This window comes from Neomonachus schauinslandi, chromosome 4 (genome assembly GCF_002201575.2).
Source record: "Neomonachus schauinslandi chromosome 4, ASM220157v2, whole genome shotgun sequence".
In the NCBI taxonomy this organism is placed as follows: domain Eukaryota; kingdom Metazoa; phylum Chordata; class Mammalia; order Carnivora; family Phocidae; genus Neomonachus; species Neomonachus schauinslandi.
Window position 1 is genome coordinate 126,336,164 of NC_058406.1, and position 21,837 is coordinate 126,358,000.

At 42.7% G+C, this 21,837-nt stretch overlaps 1 protein-coding gene across 1 annotated transcript in view; it reads right to left on the bottom strand.

Moving 5' to 3' along the window:
* Window positions 1–1,453: 1,453 nt before the first annotated feature.
* NCOA2 (nuclear receptor coactivator 2) overlaps window positions 1,454–21,837 on the bottom strand; it is a 222,767-nt gene continuing 202,383 nt past the window's right edge. The window contains exons 17-23 of the mRNA XM_021688631.2: window positions 19,449–19,727; window positions 18,663–18,740; window positions 16,573–16,807; window positions 14,789–14,966; window positions 13,891–14,089; window positions 11,533–11,622; window positions 1,454–5,351 (exon numbers count right to left, since the gene is read on the bottom strand). Of these exons, the coding sequence (XP_021544306.1) occupies window positions 5,340–5,351; window positions 11,533–11,622; window positions 13,891–14,089; window positions 14,789–14,966; window positions 16,573–16,807; window positions 18,663–18,740; window positions 19,449–19,727 (1,071 nt within the window). The 3' untranslated portion in view covers window positions 1,454–5,339. The remainder of the gene's footprint in view (window positions 5,352–11,532; window positions 11,623–13,890; window positions 14,090–14,788; window positions 14,967–16,572; window positions 16,808–18,662; window positions 18,741–19,448; window positions 19,728–21,837) is intronic.

The window sequence follows — 21,837 nt, forward strand, 5'->3', positions numbered from 1 at the left end:
AGGGCCAGAGGGAGAAGCAGACTCCCTGCTGAGCAGGGAGCCCGATGCGGGACTCGATCCCGGGACTCCAGGATCATGACCTGAGCCGAAGGCAGTCGCTTAACCAACTGAGCCACCCAGGTGCCCCAGCTGTAATCCTATTTTATAAGCATTGTATTATTGTTATTGTAAATGGAGATTTGAAAAAATTGATTTTTAGTGTGGACAGAGGTATCAACTTTTGTATATGCTAGCCGTCTGACTGAGCTTTTTTATTCATTCCAAGAGCCGGTTGATTCATTTGGGTTTTCAGTATAGATGGGTCAAATTGACTAAAAATGTTTTACTTTTTCTATTCATGTAGTAGTATCTCATTTCTCAGCATTGGTAATGAGGTCTCCTTGTTTTGTTCCAACTTTAGTACTTTTAATATTTTACCATTAAGATGTGTCAGTGGGACTGCATCAGATAACCTTAAATAACTTTAGGACATTTACTTTTCCTAGAGGTTTTCTCATGAAAGGGGGCTGAAATTTATTGCATGCAAATTTATTCAAAGCTAACTACTAAAGTTAATCATGTTTTTTCCTTCCTTTAATTTAGTATAGTTAATGGCATTGATAGTTTTTTTTTTCAAAGATTTTATTTTTGAAGTAATCTCTACACCCAAAGTGGGGCTCGAACTCACAACCCCGAGATCAAGAGTCACATGCTCAGGGAAACCTGGGTGGCTCAGTCTGTTTAAGCGTCTGCCTTCGGCTCAGGTCATGATCTCAGGGTCCTGGGATCGAGTCCCACATTGGCCTCCCTCCCAGTGGGGGGGGGGGTCTGCTTCTCCCTCTCCCTCTGCCCTTCCCCCCGACTTTGTACTCTCTCTCCCTCAAATAATAAAATCTTTAAAAAAAAAAGTCACCTGCTCTGACTGAGCCAGGCAGGCGCCCCAGCATTTTCTATTCACTCGTGTTGTTTTTATATCTTTTAAAAACACCATTCCAGAATATATTTACTAGAATTTCCTGTAGTTCATGACCCAGGTTTTATGAATTGTGCTTATATCGTTTATCAACTATTAACAAATCAACCGATTAAGACCATCACAAATATTCTAAAATGTAACGTATAACCTCAATAACCAGTCAGAAGTCCACATTGTTCTCATGTTTTTGGAGAGATGGGGATAAGAGGTGGCACAGTCTGGTGTGGAGAGCAGTGACCTCATCCGGGATTCAGTGGGCCTACTCAGCCTGTATTTGCCATTAAGTTGCTAGACAATCTTAAGACATAAGCTCTCAGCTTCAAATTGAAAATCTGTAAAATGGGTCAGCAGGGGAATCAAATGTTAGGGTGCCAGGAAGAGTGTCAACTACTGTCTGACTGTGAGAGATGATTAAATTACAGGGCGGGTATTTTAAACAAATGCAGTTATGAATGAAGATACAATATAAACACATTAAAATCTCCCGAGCCATGTAAAACCCGAAGGCATTAAAATTTATTAAATGATGCAATAACAACAGAATTCTTTATTTACAATAGCATTATTTAACATCAAATAAGCAAATAGCATCAGCAAAGCAATATTAACTTGCATAAATGTATTTAAAATTTCTCTGAATATATCTACCTTTGCATAAACTGCTCACACTAGAAATACAAACATCAATGCAGGTGAACAAAGTGATGTTCAGAGTCAACTCCATTTTGAAAATAAATCACAACCTGAAACACTGTAAGCTTTCTCCTGAAGAACCATAGTTAATATATTGCTTAATTTTACCCTTGTATAATCTTTTCATATACACACATCTCAGATGCAACTTCATGAGGAACTGTACAAATAAAACCCACAAATGACAAAGGAACAAAAATGACAGTTAAATGTTTGAAGAAATGTATCATCATCACTATTCAACAACATAAAGGTTAAGTGATGATGCACTTATTCAAAAATTGTACACAATTCACTATACAAATATAATACATTGGACAGCTATGTAGGAATATACAAGACTTAAAAACAGATCTAAGGCATTATGCTAGATTTTAGCATTTTGAGGTTCTTGCACATAGCTTTTACCTGTAGTAAGAAACTTAAAAGATTTTGTTTTAGTCTATAAAGAAACACCAGGGAGAAAATTCTAATTAAAATCGAAGCCACTACAGTAATTTTCTTTTGTGCAGAGAATGCTTTGCTCTTAGGCAGCATACTACCATACAAATACTAGAAAATTTTAAATTCACACCAACAATTAATGGCTTAAGTTGCATTTCAAAATTGATTGTGTATCTTTGGGTTCTGCAAGTGGATCTGTGCCACCCATTTCATGTGTTAAGCCCATATGAACTCCATTTTTAAACACAGATTAAAAATTGCATTATATAAACTGCAAAAACATTGCTTTCAGTTATTACAGGCCTTAAGAGATACACGTGGGAGGGGCATTTTTAGTCTTTGAGTCGAACGAATTCATTGTAGTAAAACAGCTCACTTCACTTTTTAAACTTAGCACATTACATGAACACTTAAATGAGTTTTACACCCAAGTTAATGTATGTATACTTTTCACATTATGTGTTTTTCACATTTAGTAATATAAGTAAAACACTGATTATTTTGTTCTATTAAACAAAACCAAGTACTCAGTCTAACAAATTTATTGTTTACAGCATGAGAAATACTGATAATGAAGGGGATTGATTTGGCTTTTGCTTCTATAGTGATCAATATGATCAGAGGATTCCTTCACTGACTTTTCTTCTCTTAATTAGATGTAAAGCAAAATCCACTACCTGGTCTGAGCCGTAAGAGAACTTACCATCTCTTTTCCTTCAAAACAGTAATGATCATGAATTATTCTAAATTACCAGTATCATAGGTTTGCAGATTTGTCTGAATTGGGATTGACATTAAGACACAGTGGGCAGATGGGTAAACGATACAAGATACACAGATTTTTGGACAGTGTTCTAGTGAAAAGGGACTTAAAAACAAAACAAAGCCAGTTTAAACTCCATTTCTCCTTTGTGCTGTGTGAAGTTGAAGTCATTCCGATTCACATATTTCTAAAAATCAACTTAAAACCGGTCACAGTAAACTGTGTCACGTGAGCCTCATCACACCGATGAGGTCATGGAGTTCCGGGCCAACATCTGCTTATTGTTTTCCATCTCAACTGGGCAACCCAGTGGTTCGGTGGAGACGAGTAGAGCCTCTCGAGGGGACAACGTGAACTGGTGGCCGCCGAGAAGTGCTGTTCCTTGGCCACCTCCCTGTAGTGAGACCCCTCTCAAGTGGAACAAAGTATCGAAATGCAAATTTCCAGAAAATTTCTTTAGTATGGAGCAACACTTTCAGACTGTCTACTTAACCATTTATCTTTGGGCTACACCTCTTTCTATACGCCCTAATTTGCCCATATAGAGAGAGAGAGAGAAATAGAAATAGGGGTAGTTGGTACATTTTCCACCCTGCCACAAATAAACAATCAAATTTCAAGGAAAAACCTCTCTGTTCCTAAAAAGCCTGGCTAATGAGATATAAAATGCTTCGCTTTTTAGACATCAAAAAGACATCATTCTGAAATTTAGGTAAGAAAGTATGTGTATTAGGGGTTTGGGGGGGAAATAGCTCAAAAAAGGCCATCAGTTTCTCGGTATTGCGGTTGTCTGAAACGGACGCCAATTAATAAAAGATTATTCCCCTACCAGAGTGGGCCAGAAAAACAACCATAAAAGTGGCCTGCTTAGTAACATGTAGTCTTTCTAAGGTTCATTAAGAAAGAATATAAACATATAAAAATCAAGAATTGGTTCCTACAGCAGCTGCATATCATATAGATTAGATAAATGATTTATGAGCAGAATCACAAGGTTTAGAAAATAAAAAGTCTTAAGTCTACAAATTAGGTCTAATCAAGGCATTGATATCCTTTACAAAACACCTTTAGGAGACATTGCTATGAAGATATCTAATTTAATACTGAAGTACCTCATTTTTGAGTCAATTCCACAATATGTATACCTCACAAAAATTATACAATTAAAACACTTAAGTTCTCAACTTAAATTATTGCTTGTTTACATATAAATTGGATTTTATGTACCTTACAAAACTTCGGCTTAGTCAGCACTGCTAAAAAACAAAATAAAAAACACATGGCGGAGGTTAAATCTGTTGTGATATCTGCTGTCAATTTTAAACACACTGTTATTTTTGCCCGTTTTTGTAGGCCAGTGTTGCTGGGGAACAGAATAAACATGCTTCCAAAGCAGGTATCCTTAGTTTGATCGGTATCAAGTCCTGACTTGGCTCCTCTCCTTGCCAGTAAATGCATTTTTCTGAAATTTAATAGTTAGCAATTGGTAAGTGGCTGGCAAAACATTTAAGGAAATAAAGGGCTTACCTGGTTTCTGTTGCTTTTTAAAAATTTTTTTTAACAAGATGAATGAATGTGGGGGAGAAGTGGGGAAGGCCAAGGGCGGGGGAGAGTCAGGATCACATGGGGAAGAAGAGGTACGAGTCAAAGCTGTCTGAGCAATCTAAAGGGAACTTAGTTTGAAAATGAACAATATTTCTTCTTGATTCACAATTTGGGTGAACTAGTTTGATTTTGACAAAGAAAAAAAAAAAAAGAAAAAGCACTTGTTAATATTAACAGCCCTTCACAGGCTCCTTTTCATCTGTTCGGTAACTGGAAACTCTTTCCAACATGGTCTCTAGAGCTTCTACAACAAAGGTACAACTCTGACTTTATTGGTCTTCACTTCTTGGGTCTCTGTTCATACAGCGCTGTCCATGGTGTCTGCTCTGCTTTTATCCCAAATACTGGCTTTAGCTTAGAACACCTTTAGTTTGATTTTTTTTTTTTTCCCCTTAATTCTGTTCTTTCCCCGAGATGAAATCTTAATCTTTTGCACTAGACTGATTAGCCAGGGAAAACAAAGCAAGAAACCAGTGTCTGGAACCAAACAGGAACAGAACAAGAGCATGGTTGTTTTCCTTAAATACATACATTTAAATACATTCAATCCGACATGGGTATGAAATTTGCCTGTCAACATTTACTTTGCAGGAGAGATCTAAGTTGCACTAAGGTGAATGCAGTGAACAGACTGAGCAACTGTCTGGACGCGAGCTTCCGACTGTCAAGCGAAGAGGCAGCTCCCTCCTGCAACAGCCAAGCGGACCCCAGCCCACCCTGGGAGCCGGGGCCCAGGCCCATCTGCTGACCGGGCTCTGGCAGAACTGGCTGGCAGGTCGACTGGGTCAAAACAAATAGACACAGCTCTCCAGGCTGGTAAGTGTTTTGAGCAAGTGAGCCCAGTCAGCTGAAGAGAGAAGCAACCAGCTACCTTCAGTGTCAGCAATATTTCTGCAGGAAAACAGAGAGAAAATCGTGAAGTACCTCTGAATTTGTTGTAACACCGTCATAATGCTCATCACGAAATCATCAGAATACGTGGCCATTTTAAGTACTGCCAATTCCCGAAGGCCGCGTCTGGCTGAATTACACTTGATTTTGATCAAGGCACTGTTCCTAACTGGACACATTATTTCCAAAGGCCGGCAGACCCTACATAGCACTTTGAAAACCAAGGGACTGCGCTGGATTACCAATCTCTCCTTTGGAATGACTGCAGCTCTCTTCCCAGTGACCTCCCAGACCAGTTCAACCTCTCCCACCTCCTCAAATGAGATTACTAAGACACCTTGATGCCGAGCTGCCCTTGATTTTTGACAACATCGTTCAGAGGTGGCCACCACTTCCTTACCCCTTCCTCAAAATCATTGAGTACAAAGCCACATTCAACGAAATGTCCGTCTTGACTCTCCCTTGTGGAGAGACTCCCCAGGTCCCACGGGATGTTTCCCTGGCTTCAGCAAGCTAAATAAGCAGGGTTTTGGCTCCAGGGGCATTCGTGCTAGTTTCTGGCTGCTATGAACTGACAGTTTGAGGGAGTGAACACGGAGGGCGGAGTGAGCAAGACTCACGTGCAGGTGTTTGCTTGGTTGGTGCAAGTCTGTGTCAGTGCTTTTCTTTGACTACTGACTATGTTTCCCCCCAAGATATTTTATCCATGTAGCAAATATTGAGTATCTACTCTGTGCCAGGTGCTGGGGATGTCACCATAACAGTATATTTCTGGTCACTGCTATGAAAACATTTAGTGGGCCAGGTAGACAATAAAATAACAGCAGGGTCCGAGTTACGCGAGAGGAAGTACTGGTTGCTGTGGGAACGAGTAACAACTGCTTCTGGGATTTAGATATTTAGACAGCACATCAGGGCCACTAGAGATTATCTAGTTTAAGTCAGATCAGAGAGGAAGTTTCACTTAGTCCCTTCGAACGAGAGATCTGGGCGAACTGCCCCAGATCCTGAAGTGTCGTGGTCACAGGTGGGCTACGCCCGCAGCCCACTGCGGGGCTCTCCCGAGCTCAACACGTCAGCACACGAGGATCGCTCTGGCTACAGCTCCTCGGAGAGAAGAACAGTGAATGTCCTTCATCTATAATATAAAGCTAATCTGTGTCACTTATATGATTTTACATAGAAATACTCCATGGCTCTGACTGAAACAGGAAAAAAATCCTTCAATTTTCCAGTTAGTCTGGAAAAACAAATTGAGAAGTATTCCTATCCTTAGCCACTTGAAGGCGGCAGTATTCTCTAACACGAATGGACACCAACAAGCAGCTCTCAGGCAGGATCAGTGTTAGTGAGGGGCGCCTGGGTGGCTCAGTCGTTAAGCGTCCGCCTTCGGCTCAGGTCATGATCCCAGGGTCCTGGGATCGAGCCCCGCATCGGGCTCCCTGCTCTGCGGGGAGCCTGCTGCTCCCTCTCCCACTCCCCCTGCTTGTGTTCCCTCTCTCGCTGTGTCTCTCTGTCAAATAAATAAATAAAATCTTAAAAAAAAAAAAAAAAGGATCAGTGTTCGTGAAAGAGAACGTGGAGCAGGACATGCATCTCTAGAGAAACGCTGCTTGGCTTGACATCCGGCTGTGTCACTTTAGGGGGCGGAGAGTCACTTAATCTTTCTGTCCCTAATACTTCCTAGGGCTGTCGTGAGGATTAAACAAAATGATGTACATGAAGTGTTTAAGTACTTCTCACAACACGGAAAGAGGTCGGTCAATGTCCTCGCCGCTATCATTACCACCGCCACCTCAGAGCTGGGCCTAGTTAGCGATGGATTTCCGTAACAGAAGCAAGTACAAGTCATTACAGCTATACTTTATACGAGAGCCATGCAGCGGACCAAGAAACTCAATTTTGATAAGTTGAAGTACATGTAAAACATAGAGGCATAGTGTAAGTCCTTGTAAAAGGAAGAATCTTTGGTGATATAAAGTAACTGCCCTTCTCTAAATGGTGTTTTGGTAAATCCACAGTTGTATATTCTAGCTCTGCTTTAAGCAAGGTATAATTTTAATCTCCATTTCAAGATAAGTGGAACATAGATTCAATTAACAATGAATCACAGTGGTTCCCAGCTCAACAAATAGAACGAGGTTACCAATAAAAATCCTGAAAACAGTTCCGTGATTCACAACAGTAGCAGAGCCGGTCAGAGACACAAGAGGCCGTAGACGACTGGCTCCCCCGTGTGCACATCAGCAGTACGGTGACAAGTACAGAGTCACTTAGTCCCTTACTCATGGATTAGAAGGGATCTACTGTACGTATTAGTCTCCGGAGGAACCAAGAGTGTCTGACAGACTGTTCCCTGGCCTTAACATTCGGCATAAACAAAGTACAGATGGGTAAGCAAGATTCAAGAGGGGGACTGGGAAAAACAGAGAAAGTGGGAGGGGCGCGAACGGCCCAGGCTAGATGACAACAGGCAGAGCATTCTCGCCGCGGATCCCGAAAGGCACTTGTGATGGAGAGAACATTCTGTATTTACTGGAAGTTGCTTTTTGTGGTGCTAATCTTTCCATTTTAGTTTTAGTGGGCACCCATTGGTGCCTAGATGTGCATGAATCAATACCCTGGTTGTCCTGGCCCACCTTGCCTACACCTTTACCTCTCCACTGTGCCCAGGCCCCCCTCCCCTCTAGGATAGATGCCCCCACACACTAGGTGTGTGGGCTTGGGCAAATTCCCTAATCCTCTGAGATTCAGTCTCCTCATCTCTAAGTGTTGGGAAGGCCTAAATATCTGATGGGCCCGGCATGGTCCCTGTACACTAGAGACCAAATGGTACATTCCCTTTCCTGACGTCAGAGGATTTTCCCTCCTGAGATCCCAGTGCCTGAAGCTGAGGACTCTTCTCAATATGGAGCTGAATCTTTACTGTCTGCCTGTCCTACAGGATGTGGGAATATTTCTTTTCCCTTCAGGATCTATAAAATGAGAGAAAGGAATAGCGACCAATTTGTTTTTTGGGGGCCTTCTCCAATGTTACTTGCATAAAACCTTTAGAAAGATATCATGGGAGCTCCGTGTCCCCTTTGGGGAAGTAATCGGTAGAGTGCAGGGGCTGGTAACACACACTTGGGGGTCAGCATGCCTGGGTTCCCTTCCTGGTGTTTTGGGACCTTGGGTAAGTCATTAAACCCTCAAAACAGTAGTTCTACTATACGGTTGTGATGTGCTTTAAGTGGTCTAGTCTAAATAAAGCCCTGAGCAGATAATCATGCTTGTGGTAAATGCTCAACCTGTTGGTTGTTTCTAGAACTAAAAAAGATTACGGGGATGCCTGGGTGGTTCAGTCGGTTAAGCATCTGCCTTTGGCTCAGGTCATGATCCTGGGGTCCTGGGATCGAGTCCCACATTGGGCTCCTTGCTCAGCAGGGAGCCTGCTTCTCCCCCTGCCTGCTCTGCCTGCCGCTGCCCCTGCTTGTGTTCTCTGACGAATAAATAAATAAAACCTTTAAAAAAAAAAAAAAAAAAAAGATTATGGGTGCCTGCTCTGTGGGGCCGCTGGCGTAGGTTGGCACATAGTCACACTGAAGGTGAAGGGTTCAGGGAGGGAAATGTGATCCTGGCCCCCAAATGCTTTCTTTCTCCCACAGAGCTCTGATGTGCCCAGAGGTTAAGCTCCCTGGCACTTCTGGGTTAAAATGGGCTATCCTTTGGTAGAAGCCTAATTACCACTAATGTCATTGCTCCCCCGGGAAGCACCATCCCAGGTTTTAAGCTTCTGCTTTCTGCACACAAGCCATCACTGAGTTATGTGGCCACTCTCTGTAGAGGTGCAGTGGGGTGGGGGTGGGGTGGGGGAGGCAGGACTGGCAGCAAGAAGACACCAGCCTCCTAAGGGGCTTCAAACTTCAATAAATGGCACATTTAGAGTCTAAACACATGGTCAATATGAAATACAGTAAATACAGGATGTTCTCTCCATCACAAGTGCCTTTCGGGATCCGCGGCGAGAATGCTCTGCCTGTTGTCATCTAGCCTGGGCCGTTCGCGCCCCTCCCACTTTCTCTGTTTTTCCCAGTCCCCCTCTTGAATCTTGCTTACCCATCTGTACTTTGTTTATGCCGAATGTTAAGGCCAGAGAACTGTCTGTCAGACACTCTTGGTTCCTCCGGAGACTAATACGTACAGTAGATCCCTTCTAATCCATGAGTAAGAAGTGGCAGTGACTCTGTACTTGTCACCGTACTGCTGATGTGCACACGGGGGAGCCGGTCGTCTACGGCCTCTTATGTCTACTTTCTGTATGACTCACTATAGCAACATTAACCATTTAGATGAGCTGTGCATCTGGGTACTTACAGAAAACATCTATAGGACTTCCACCCATGGGCCTCTCTGCCATGATGACTGTGGTTTTGTTTTTTTTTTTTAATATTTATTTGAGAGAGAGAGAGCACGCATGAGCGGGTGAAGGGGCAGAGGGAGAGGGAGAAGCAGACTCCCTGCTGAGCAGGGAGCCTGATGCAGGGCTCGATCCCAGGACCCTGGGATCATGACCTGAGCTGAAGGCAGATGCTTAACCAATTGGGCCACCCAGGTGCCCGACTGTGGTTCTTTAAACAAGAAAAAACACACAGAAAATTCACACACTGTGTTTTCAAATCTAGATTACTTAAAAAAAGTAATCTCTACACCCCATATGGGGCTTGAACTCATGACCCAGAGATCAAGAGTTGGATGCTCTACCTACTGAGCCAACCAGGCATCCCTAGATCTATTACGTTTTTAAAAATTTTTTTTAAAGAGTTTATTTATTTATTTGACAGAGAGAGACACAGCGAGAGAGGGAACACAAGCAAGGGGTGTGGGGGAGGGAGAAGCAGGCTTCCCGCCGAGCAGGGAGCCCGATGTGGGGCTCGATCCCAGGACCCTGGGATCACGACCTGAGCCGAAGGCAGACGCTTAACGACTGAGCCACCCAGGCGCCCCCTTTTTTTTTTTTAATTAGAGAGTGAGTGAGCAAGAGAGAGAGAGAAGAGGGGGCAGAAGGAGAAGAGAGAATCTCAAGCAAGACAGGCTCCACGCCAAGCACAGAGCCTGACACAGGGCTCGATCCCATGACCCTGAGATCATGACTTGAGCCAAAGGCAGACGCTTAACCAACTGAGCCACCCAGGTGCCCCTGGATCTATTACTTTTTAAACTTAGGTATTAACAAAACCATCCAAGATCCACTTTTTGGCAGGAAACCGAACATCGATCCTACATTTTCTCCACTGAGAGAGAATTTTTTTTTTTTTTTAAAGATTTTATTTATTTATTCATGAGAGACAGAGAGAGAGAGGCAGAGGGAGAAGCAGGCTCCCAAGGAGCAGAGAGCCCGGTTCGGGACTCGATCCCAGGACTCTGGGATCATGACCTGAGCCGAAGGCAGATGCTTAACCATCTGAGCCACCCAGGCGCCCTGAGAGAGAATTTTTAACTTAAAAAAAAGTTATCTACTGCTAAGGATTATATCCCTTACCATTAAGAGGGGCCCGCAGGCCCATTTATCTATGTGCTAAACTGCTCACAGAGCCTTCCTGTTAACAGATCTGCTACTAGGCACACAGTTCAGTTGGGTTCTAAGTACTGATTATTTTTTTTTCAAGATCCGATTGAACATGGTGGTATCACTCTCCTTAGAACAAGCGTTGAAGATAATAGGCAAATAATATACATGACTGTTGCCTAAACAAAATGAAATATAGAAAAAACTCTTAAAAAGAATAAACATACACTTAATTAAGGGATAGAGAACAATTGTAAGTTAGCTCCTCTTTATCCTCCTGAAAATCTAACATTATGATTCAGAAAAAGTAAAAATAAATCGAAGTTTGCCCTAACGTGACTGATTCATTGCTACTTTTTTTGCTTTGCTATAATAATATCATTTCAGAGCAAAATTAGTGTTCTTAATTCACACACCACCATTAGCTCAATTAAAATGAGCTTAAAGAAATAATTATTCACAGAAAACCATTGTATGGCAGATAAAATTACAAGATATTTTTAAAAAATCGCAAGCGTTACAACTATCTTCCATCTACTGGCTGACAATGTATCTGTCAATTTTGATAAAATATCCATGTTCACTTTACTACCCTATACTACCCTATTCACATATTTCTTTGCTGTTTCTTACCCGTGATGCGTCTCCCTCCTGCTTAATCATATCCATTCCAGGCAGCTGGTTTGGGAAAAGGTTGCCTCCCCTCAGAGCAGGATCATTAACCTGAGGGCACAAGACGGTACAATGGCTATATTCAGTGGGACGTCCAAAAGTGTACTAGGGAGTAAGAACCAACCATCAATCTTCCTCCTCTTCTTGGTTTTTAGGAATAGAATTATGGGGAAAGATGACTATATAAAAACGGCTCCATCCCTGTAACCACTCTCCCACGTATAGATTTTGGGGGGAGTGTGGAGGAACAAGAAAATAAATATTTAGACTAAACTGCCTTCCAAATTAAAATTTGCATTCTGTGTGGAAATTTGACAGAGACAATACTAGAAACATTTTCATGCCTTAACATGTTCACCTTTTTGGCTGGTTCCAATGAGACCAATGACTCATATGTGGGACTTTAAAGTCATCTGAGAAGCTCCTAATATCTTTGTTACTCAGGCAAGTTATTGATTAGGAAGAGCAGGTCTGAGTACCCAAGAGTGCTGAATTTTGGAAATCTTCTACAACCAAATGAACTATTCATTAGCATTCATACAATTCTTTTACAAATTATGAAGTAAAGGTAATACTAATACTGTATAGGACTGATTTTGTCCGAAGAAACACTACAGTTGTATTTTTTGGGCTTCCAAATTAATTCTGATATTCAAAAGGTTTAAATCTATGCACAAGTTTCTATGCAGACATGATCTGGATTATTAAAAATGCACTGATTTACTTCCAGGTAGGCTGCATAGGACCCATGCTAGACTAGACCATCTCAGCGGCCCTTGCTTTATACAGTTTCCCTAGGAAGAAAATCAGGAACCACTACTGGTTCCTTTTTGTACAAAATTCAAAATCAACACTACATTTTCTCCATTAGAAAGACAAAAGTCTATCTTTAATTATGTCTGTTTAATTTACCCAAATAAGCATCAATTCAACTACAAGAAGTGCAAATTATTACACACACAGAGCTTTCTTAAATGGCAAAGGGCTTTAAATTTTCTCATGCACTACTCTGTATTTTTATTAACATCTTCTTATAGAACAAAACACTGAGGCGCTGTAAAATTTAGTAAAATTTTTCACACAAATTGTGGTTTGCCAACATTAGCTTAAATAGACCTAATCAAACTCTGAATCTTTCACCATTCTCACAAATATGATCTAACTGAAACGTACAGTTCTTTTTTTTTTTTTTTAAGATTTTATTTATTTATTTGACAGAGACACAGCGAAAGAGGGAACACAAGCAGAGGGAGTGGGAGAGGGAGAAACAGGCTTCCCACAGAGCAGGGAGCCTGATGCGGGGCTCGATCCCAGGACCCTGGGATCATGACCTGAGCCGAAGGCAGACGCTTAATGACTGAGCCACCCAGGCGCCCCTGAAATGTACAGTTCTGTCAGTGACTTATTAAGTCATTTAAACTTCCTATGCCTCGATTTCTCCATACATGAAATAAGACTCAGGGTCTTTGCCACATCTCTACTTGGCATGTACTACTGAGGTAGTAGAATGCCAAGCATTTTGTGCCCTTTAGAAATAAGGTCTTCTGGAAATAAAATTTAAAAATTATCAACTGATATCTTTACCTGTGGATCAGCTACCACCGATTTTCAATCCCAGGCTGGCTACCCGAGATATCAATGCATTCAGTCTCTTTGCCACCAAGTGAAGCTGGTATGCTCTTAGGGATAGTAGAATCATCACAGTCTTAGTCAGAATTACAGTCTTAAGCAGAATTCTTTAAAAAATATTGACCAGAAAACCATGGCACTCACACCCCCAAGATGATAATTAGAATAGTTTTTGGATGATCAGTGTCAGTCTCCCTGCACGAGTGAAGTATCACTTAAAACTGAATGGATGGGGACAGGGCGGGGGGTGGGGTGGGGAATAAAGCTAATTGGATGGCAGGCAGTAAGTCTGGCCTTTGCGATTCATCTGGTTTTTCATTTAGAAGAAAATCGGTTCTTAAACTATAAATCCAAAATAAAGCTATTTAAGAAGTACATTCACCATTCCATTTTTAGAGAGTCACTTTAGATATTGCTAAGTTCCTCAAGTAAGAAATCATTTAAGTGACAAAGTTAGGAAGTATTTTAAAAGATCCTTGAGTAGTCAAGAATCCTTTCATGTTTATTTCGTCATTAACAAGTATATCTGTTAACTGCACAAACACAGGTGAAAGTAAGGTGAGAAAACACTCATCAAAATAAACGTGGGAGTTGATGGTAGATGTTAAGTATATGGAAAGATACACTGAACGCAGAAATAGACAAAAAGTTATGATCAGAAGACAATGGGCTGCTTCTCAGGGTGCTCACCTGCTCAGGACCCATGGAGGACAGCCCTGACGTAGGCACGGAGGTCACTGAGGTCATGCTGATCTGTCCTGTCATCTGGTTCATGTTGCTCATCCCACCTGTGTTGGTCGCCATGGATACATTGATGTTCATATTGTTATTGTACATGCTGGTGTTTGCTTGTTGCCCAAAGTGTGGTGGGGACTGTTGTGAAAACATGCTAGAACATAAGGAAAAGATGAAAACGTCAAGAGTTGTAGGGCAAATAGGCAGGCAGTTCTGACACTTGCTTCTCAGGCATTTACTTCATAATGAATAAGCCTAGGCTGAAAGAACCCAGGGTGAGGCAGCCAGCAGGGGTGAAGTCAGAAATGGTAGGGGAAGTGCTCAATGAAGCTACAGGGGTGACCACGCTCCTCTCCTTTTCCTAAGGTCACCGGGAAGGTCTAGAGATATATTTTCCACTTTCATGTCTGCACCCACAAGCTTTTCATTTGTTTGTTTTTATTACATGTACTGATAAAGGATGGCTTCTAGGGCACTACCTTCCAGAGCAGTTTCTAGCTTAAATTGGTGGGGTGATACCTTCTGATGGGAGTTCCTTTTATTCCTACAGAAAAGATATGCTAAGCTTTTGTAAATTCTGATAACTTCTGCCCTAGGAAAACTTCCTTAATTAGTAGTTTGACATTGCTTGCTTGAGCAAAAAAGTTAAGAAAAAAACAGAAAAGATGGGCACCTGGCTGGCTTAGCTGGTAGAACATGTGACTCTTGATCTCAGGGTTGTGAGTTTAAGCCCCTGTTGGACGTAGAGCTTACTTAGTTAAAAAAAAGGAAAAATACTGAAAAGAGATAGGTGGTCTATAGAAAGATTCCCTGGTGATCATTTATATCAAAACAACACAGAAACACGGCATACCTGTTTCCACCCATATTCCCCTGCGCCCACCCATTCATGTCAGAGGAGGCCTGGTAGGCTGGATTAGCCTGAGACTGCTGCATCATGGGGCTCTGGGTATGTGCCATTCTGGGCGACATCAGAGGGCTCTGGGGCGTTGTCGCCCCAGTAAAGCCTGGATCAGGTTGCTGACTTATTCCTTAAAAAATAAAACAGAAATCCAAAGGAGATTGTTAGTTTTATGGTAGAGACTAGGAAGAAAAAAAGAGAACATTCAAATTACATACACACAGAAAACTACTTTCGAATACCTGATCACGTGCTGGTTAATTATATACACCTTAAACAGATTCCAAACTGGGATAAGACGCACGAAGCAAAACATTTCCATATTTCGCTTCTCTACAGTAGTCACAAGGGTGCCTAAGAACCATGTTAACCACCATGACTAGAGATAGAGAAAACAGTGTTCCTTCCCCTTATCTCTCTTCAAATCAAGAATGAGTCAAACAGATATATTTCTCTTTTACCTGAAATAGTCTTTAAATTTTTATATACCACTACAGTTGGATTGTTTAAACTTTAAATCAGATTAAAGTTCAGCTATATATAAAAAGTTAACACATTTGAATGATTTTTTATTGAATCAAGTCATTCTGTGATGAAATCAATGCATTTTTAAAAACTGCATCACGATTAGCTTGTTTCATCTCTATAAAGGGCTCTATGGCACTTCAGTGCTATCTAAGATGAGCAAGAATCAGAAAAAAAATTCAATGTAAGCTTCTTGTTCAGTTTAGAAGCAAATGGCATTTACGCTAAAAGAAGGAACTTTCAGAAGACTTTCCGAAGTCATCAAAAAGGACATAGAGGAAAGGAGCTTCGAAACAAAGGCAGCAACTCAGGAAATTTCAAGGACAGTAAGGGCAGTGCGTTTCTGCCTAGATGTGTGCAATGTGCAGATTTAATGGATACTTAGATTAGCTGTGAAAGAAAAGTTTATGATCACATAGAAAAAGCTGCACAGTATATCTGTTTAAGAAATCGGAGACATAAATGTCAAAGCACCACACAGACTTGATATTTATAGGTAACTCTGGCAAAAGATAGGTAAAGTCATTTAGAATATTAACAACATAAGCACTTACTTTTATCAGTAATTCAACCATTAATTGAACATGACATGCACACAAATATTAATGTTTATGACATTACACGTCTGTCTCTTAAGACTGACATTAAATAACAAATCAATATGAAGAAAACCAAGAGGCCTTCCACTGGCGTTTCTAGATAACACTTCTCAGGAATTACCTATTCATTAAAGATTTGGTATCATCTTTTTTTCAAAAATTATAGAATGTCGAATACTTGCATTTATATCGGTCTTCCAACATTTTGTATATATCTATTGATTTGTTTGAGTCAGACTCAGAGGTTTTCAAATATAAGTACATACATATGCACCTGTGTGTATAGATGTTGACAGAAACACATATATTCATACACACTCACACACACAACTGATGGACTGCACACACGCACACTTACTTCGGTCACTCTTAAAGTAAGACCTGCACTCAGAGAAAAGGTGGTACCTGAGCTGAGAGACTGGAAGGTACTGTGCTGGACCTGGGGGCTCCTGACAGGCCCCAGCTGTCCTCCCAGGTTGCCTATCACTCCCTGGTTAGCCAGACTCATCTGGGAGCCATGCAAAGAGCTGTGAGAGAGGAGCTGAGACCCAAGACCGGGGCACCCTGGGGAGAAAGGACTGGTGAAAGGTGGTGGGGATGGAAGCCCAGTACCGTAGTTTGGAGGAAACGGAAACTGTTGTGCATTTGCCTGGGGCATCCGGGGGTTGCTCAGAGTCGCTGGTAAGCTACCAGCAGCCACCATGCTCGAGGTCATATTCAACCCTTGTCCTCTCATCATCAGTGTTCGCTGCTGAACTTGCTGTTGCTGATGCATTTGTCTCTGCCGAAGATGCTGGTTCAGGATTTCCCTCTGTCTTTGGGCCAGCATCTGTGCATTAATAGGTGCCTAAAATGGGGGTGAGGTAGGGAATACACAGACGGAAACATTGGGGGAAGACACAGATTGAAAAACAAACTGTGTATTAGAAACAGGACAAAATCATTTGGAAAATAAAATTACAGGGAAAGAACATTTTAGAGTTGAGCAATTGGTGGGTGAGGATGTGAGCTTCTAAATTCTAAGAGATGAAGATTTTTCTGAAACCTTGCAATGACTTACATGGCTAAGTTCAGTGTTAGTTCAATTAACTTGGAACTCACTGTGAGAGGCACGGTTAACTAAAGGACCTCACAATACCAGTCCTATCTGTAAGATGAATGTCATATAAACCTTAAAGATGGCAATCTGGAGTCTCATGCAAGGGACATTCAGGTCTAAAGGGAAACCAAATCATCGGTGCCAAAATGTGCCTTGAAGCCCATCAGAAAAGGCTGAACAGAGGCAGGAAGAAAGCAGGGAGGGTGTGTGTTGGGGGGGGGGTGATAGGAACATACAGAACAGGCCAGGGCAGAACGAGGAGGAGGAAAGGAGGGATGGATGCAGGGAAGGGGTGCCAATGCCTGCTGCCAGCAAGAGACATAGGCTGTTTATGGGGTCCTAGCAATACACAGTCAATCCTCATTATTCATGGATTCCATATTGGTGAACTTATCTACTTGCTTGTAACCCCCAACTCAATATTCACAGCAATGCCTTTATTTATGGACAGGTGCAGAGAGGCAAAAAGAAATTTTTTTTTTTTTTTTAAAGATTTTATTTATTTGACAGAGAGAGACACAGCGAGAAAAGGAACACAAGCAGGGGGAGCGGGAGAGGGAGAGGCAGGCTGCCCGCTGAGCAGGGAGCCCGATGTGGGGCTCGATCCCAGGACCCCGGGATCACGACCCGAACCGAAGACAGACGCTTAACGACTGAGCCACCCAGGCGCCCCGGGAGGCAAAAAATTTGAGATGTCCAAGGTGCGTTCATTCCCACCTGAGGCTGAAACAAGGCAACACTCTGCCTTCTTGTCTTAGCCTCATACTGGAAAGAAGTGCCCTTTTTGTGGACTATTCAGTTCCACGTTTTTCACTCTGCTGTGCTCTTCCCTGGTGATTTTGCTGTTTACAATGGTTCCTAAGAGTAGCGCTAAAGTGCTGCCCCGTGTTCCTAAATGCAAGAGGGTGTGACGTGCCTTATGGGGAAGACACGTGTTAGATGAGTTTCACTCAGGCAAGAGTCATAGCGCTGTAGTCTCTGAGTTCAAGGTAACAAATCAACAATATATATTACACAAGGTGTCTGCAAACCGAAACACACACGAAACATGGATATGGACTGATGGACTGCTGACAATGTTGTCACCACAGGCTGGTAGCAACCAAACCCTTGATTTCTCCAGTTCACTAATTCAGTGTTTGCATTAACTTTACAGAACACAACAGAAGTAAATAATGAGAATCGACTGTAGCTGGCAGTGAAAATGGCAGTGTTTAGGAGGGAACTACAAAAGTGACAGGCTAGGGGCGCCTGGGTGGCACAGTTGGTTAAGCACCCGACTCTTGGTTTCGGCTCAGGTCACGATCTCAGGGTCGTGAGATCGAGCCCTGCGTTGGGCTCCGCACTCAGCGCGGAGTCTGCTTGAGTTTCTCTCTCCCTCTCCCTCTGCTCCTTCCCTCAGTGTGAATGCTAGCTTGCTCTCTCTCTGAAATAAATAAATCTGAAAAAAAAAAAAGCGACAGGCTAGATGGACATCTGAATGACCTAACAGATCCACAGTCGTATGGCCTTCTGAGTTACTTTGCATGGAATCTCAAGGAGGAAGGAATGACAGAGAAATTCAATAGATGCTGTGAAAGCTGATGGCTGGTCTGCTCCTTACCTGTGTTGGTACTCCAGGCCTCAGAGTCAAGTTCACATTTGAAACATTGCTGATTTGATTCATAAGTGGCTGGCGATTCTAAATGCATACACACAGAAGAATCAATACATTTTTTAAATAGAGTATATTTTAAATCACCTTTCTTGAGAAATCACCCTCCCCAACATAACCTCTGAATGCCATTAGATACTGAAACCACATGCTTTACAGCTGAATTCCCTTAGAAAGCTAATTATCAGTAAGGTTTTACATTGCTTTTAACAGAGAAGGTATTTTGGACTGTTTATAGAAATCTGTCTAGGCTTGTTTCAATGAGAACACATTCTCTTGAGCTAACTAGGTATTCATAAGGCAGCACTGCTCTGCCACCATTCAGCTAAGAGTGACTATTTCTGTCATAAGACAGGCCTAAGGATAGGAGCTACTGTTGTCCTGTGCGCTCACATTGGGTGAGAAACCACGTGAGGTCCTTGTACTCACATACACATTGCGCTACACCACACAACAGCCCCATTTCACAGACAGGAAAACGGAGGCTCGGAGAGCTCAAGGCTACACTGTTAATAAATAATAGGGCTGGAAAACAGAAGGACAGCTACCCTGTGCTGGAGTGTAGTAGAGGAGGCAGAAGGGAAATCAGTAAGGCAGAAAAGAGCAGGAGACGTAGGATCGTCCTGGAAGGGATGGGATGAGCATCAAGCCCTCCCCAAGGACGCAAGATGGTTATGCCAGCACGTCAACCTGCCCCCTGCCCACCACCTTCCCAGGCGCCCGCGAAGAGCATACCTGCTGTGCCTGGAGGCGATGCTGCAGCTGGAGCCTCAGCTGATTCGGCTGGTTCTGCACCAGGCCCGTGGGCCTGAGGCCTGGCCGGGGCTGCATGCGGAGTGTGGCGTAGCTAGGCCGCTGGCCCATGGTATGAAAGCTGGGGTCTTGCATGGGAGGATAGCTACCCTGGGCCATCTGTGCCTGGGACGCATACTGCTGTGGGAAAACAGCGGCCTTCTGCTCCAGCATGATGTTAGAGTCCTGACTTGGGAACTGTTCCGGATCTACTGCTTGGCTCTGAAGAGAAAGCCCCCAGATGACAAACAAACAAACAAACAAATAAAACCACTAAAAACAAGAGAGTAAATATAAGGTGATTTTCTCTCACTGTCGTGTATTTGAAGCCTTTTACACTTACTACTCAAAGGAACTTAGCTCGACTCCACTTTTCTTCCTAGAGAATATCTTTGTTCAACACACCCACGTCTGTGAGGAGAGAAGCGGGGTCGGGCCTGACTCCCAGCAACACTTCTTCCAAGGGAGGGGAGAACGAGGCCATGATTACGGGACTCCTCCTCCTCACTCTGCCAAGCAGAGACTGACCCGGACTTTAAAATGCGGATGTCCCCTAAGATTGTTACCTTTTTTCGCTAATTTTTCATACCTGTAAAATCATTTTACTTAGACAATCACCTTGGTGCCTAGCTGTGATCAGCAGTGTTGGGGTACCTACCAACCTTTATTCGCATTTTGCAGCTAACAAAAACTGAGACCTGGAGATGTGAAGCAAGTTGCAGCAGGCCCATCTGGCTAGTTAAGTAGTGGGTTCCAATCCAGTTTGTGATTCAGCACCTGAGCTCTTCACCAGGGGGATACACTGCCGTTATGTCACTGTTTTCTGTGGCTGACAGAATTTCCTACAGTTTGCCACCATCTTATTACCTACTAGACACATTTAATGTGTTTGTCGTTCTTGACTTTTTAAGGCTTCCTTATCTATCTGGGTCAGAATGAGGCAGGTGTAGAAAATCCAGAACTAATGCAAGGGGGAGCACCTCAGACCCAGGTGGCCTCTAAATGTCTGTGTCTAGGATAAAGGCGTACCTGGCTAATTCTCCTCCTTCTATTTCTAGGATGATTGCTCCAAACCTCCGGATATAAGGAGGGAAGGACCCAATAGCAAAAGCTCTTTTGCTTAGTCATGTCCTAAGGCCTCACTTAGACCAGTCTATCCAGGTCAGAGCAGGGCCCAGGCATCTCCCAGGATCCTGGGCTCACTGTCAGCGAGGCCCTGAGGCCCACCCGTGAGAACTGGGCCCGCTGCCCTCTCCAGCGTAGTGTTAAAGATGTGGATGGAACCTACCCAGGGGAAACCATTCATTATTGAATTACTGCTCTGGCTACACCTACAAAACTATCTCCGAACTTTAAATATTTGCCCATCTTTAACAGAAAAGAAATTTAATTAAATAATTTCCATTTTTAAAGATTTTTTTAAAATTTACTATTTATTAGAGAGAGAAAGAGAGAGGGAGAACATAAGAGGGGAAGCGGGACAGGGAGAAGCAGACTCACGCTGAGCAGGGAGCCGGAGGTGGGACTCGATCCCAGGACTTCAGGATCCCGACCTGAGCTGAAGGCAGATGCTTAACCGACTAAGCCACCCAGGTGCCCCAATAATTTCCATTTTTATTTTTATTTTTTTAAAAGATTTTATTTATTTATTTGACAGAGAGACACATAGCGAGAGAGGGAACACAAGCAGGGGGAGTGGGAGAGGGAAGAAGCAGGCTCCCCGCAGAGCAGGGAGCCCGATGTGGGACTTGATCCCAGGACCCTGGGATCATGACCTGAGCCAAAAGCAGACGCTTAACAACTGAGCCGCCCAGGTGCCCTAATAATTTCCATTTTTAAAGAAAACACACAACTCTGATGTGTACAAATAAATCCATTTGTACTCTCCATTTCCCCCAACTCCACTGAATAATGTTTCTATAATTCAGTTTAATATGATGATACTATACTGATGATGGATGTGATGAGACAAAAGAGAAGACAACAAATAGATAAAGAAAGGAGACTAAAAATATTAATGAGGAGATGACATTAGCTTTGATAAAAACAATGCTACAAGTCACTCAGCAGTCCCAATAGCCACATTTTTAAATGTCACTTGGACAAAACTCGAGGATAACAATACTGAAGAGGCTGACTTCTAACTACTGCTGAAACAGAGCCAATCAGCCACACAGGAAACACTTAAATTCCATGCTCCTTTCTCGATTTACTTCAGCTTATATCATGTAACCTTCTCAAGTCGTTTCTCTTTCTTTCCATTCTGCTGCTCTCGATATGAATTGACAAGTCTTCATTCACCGCCCCCCCCCCCCCCCCCCCCCCCCCCCCC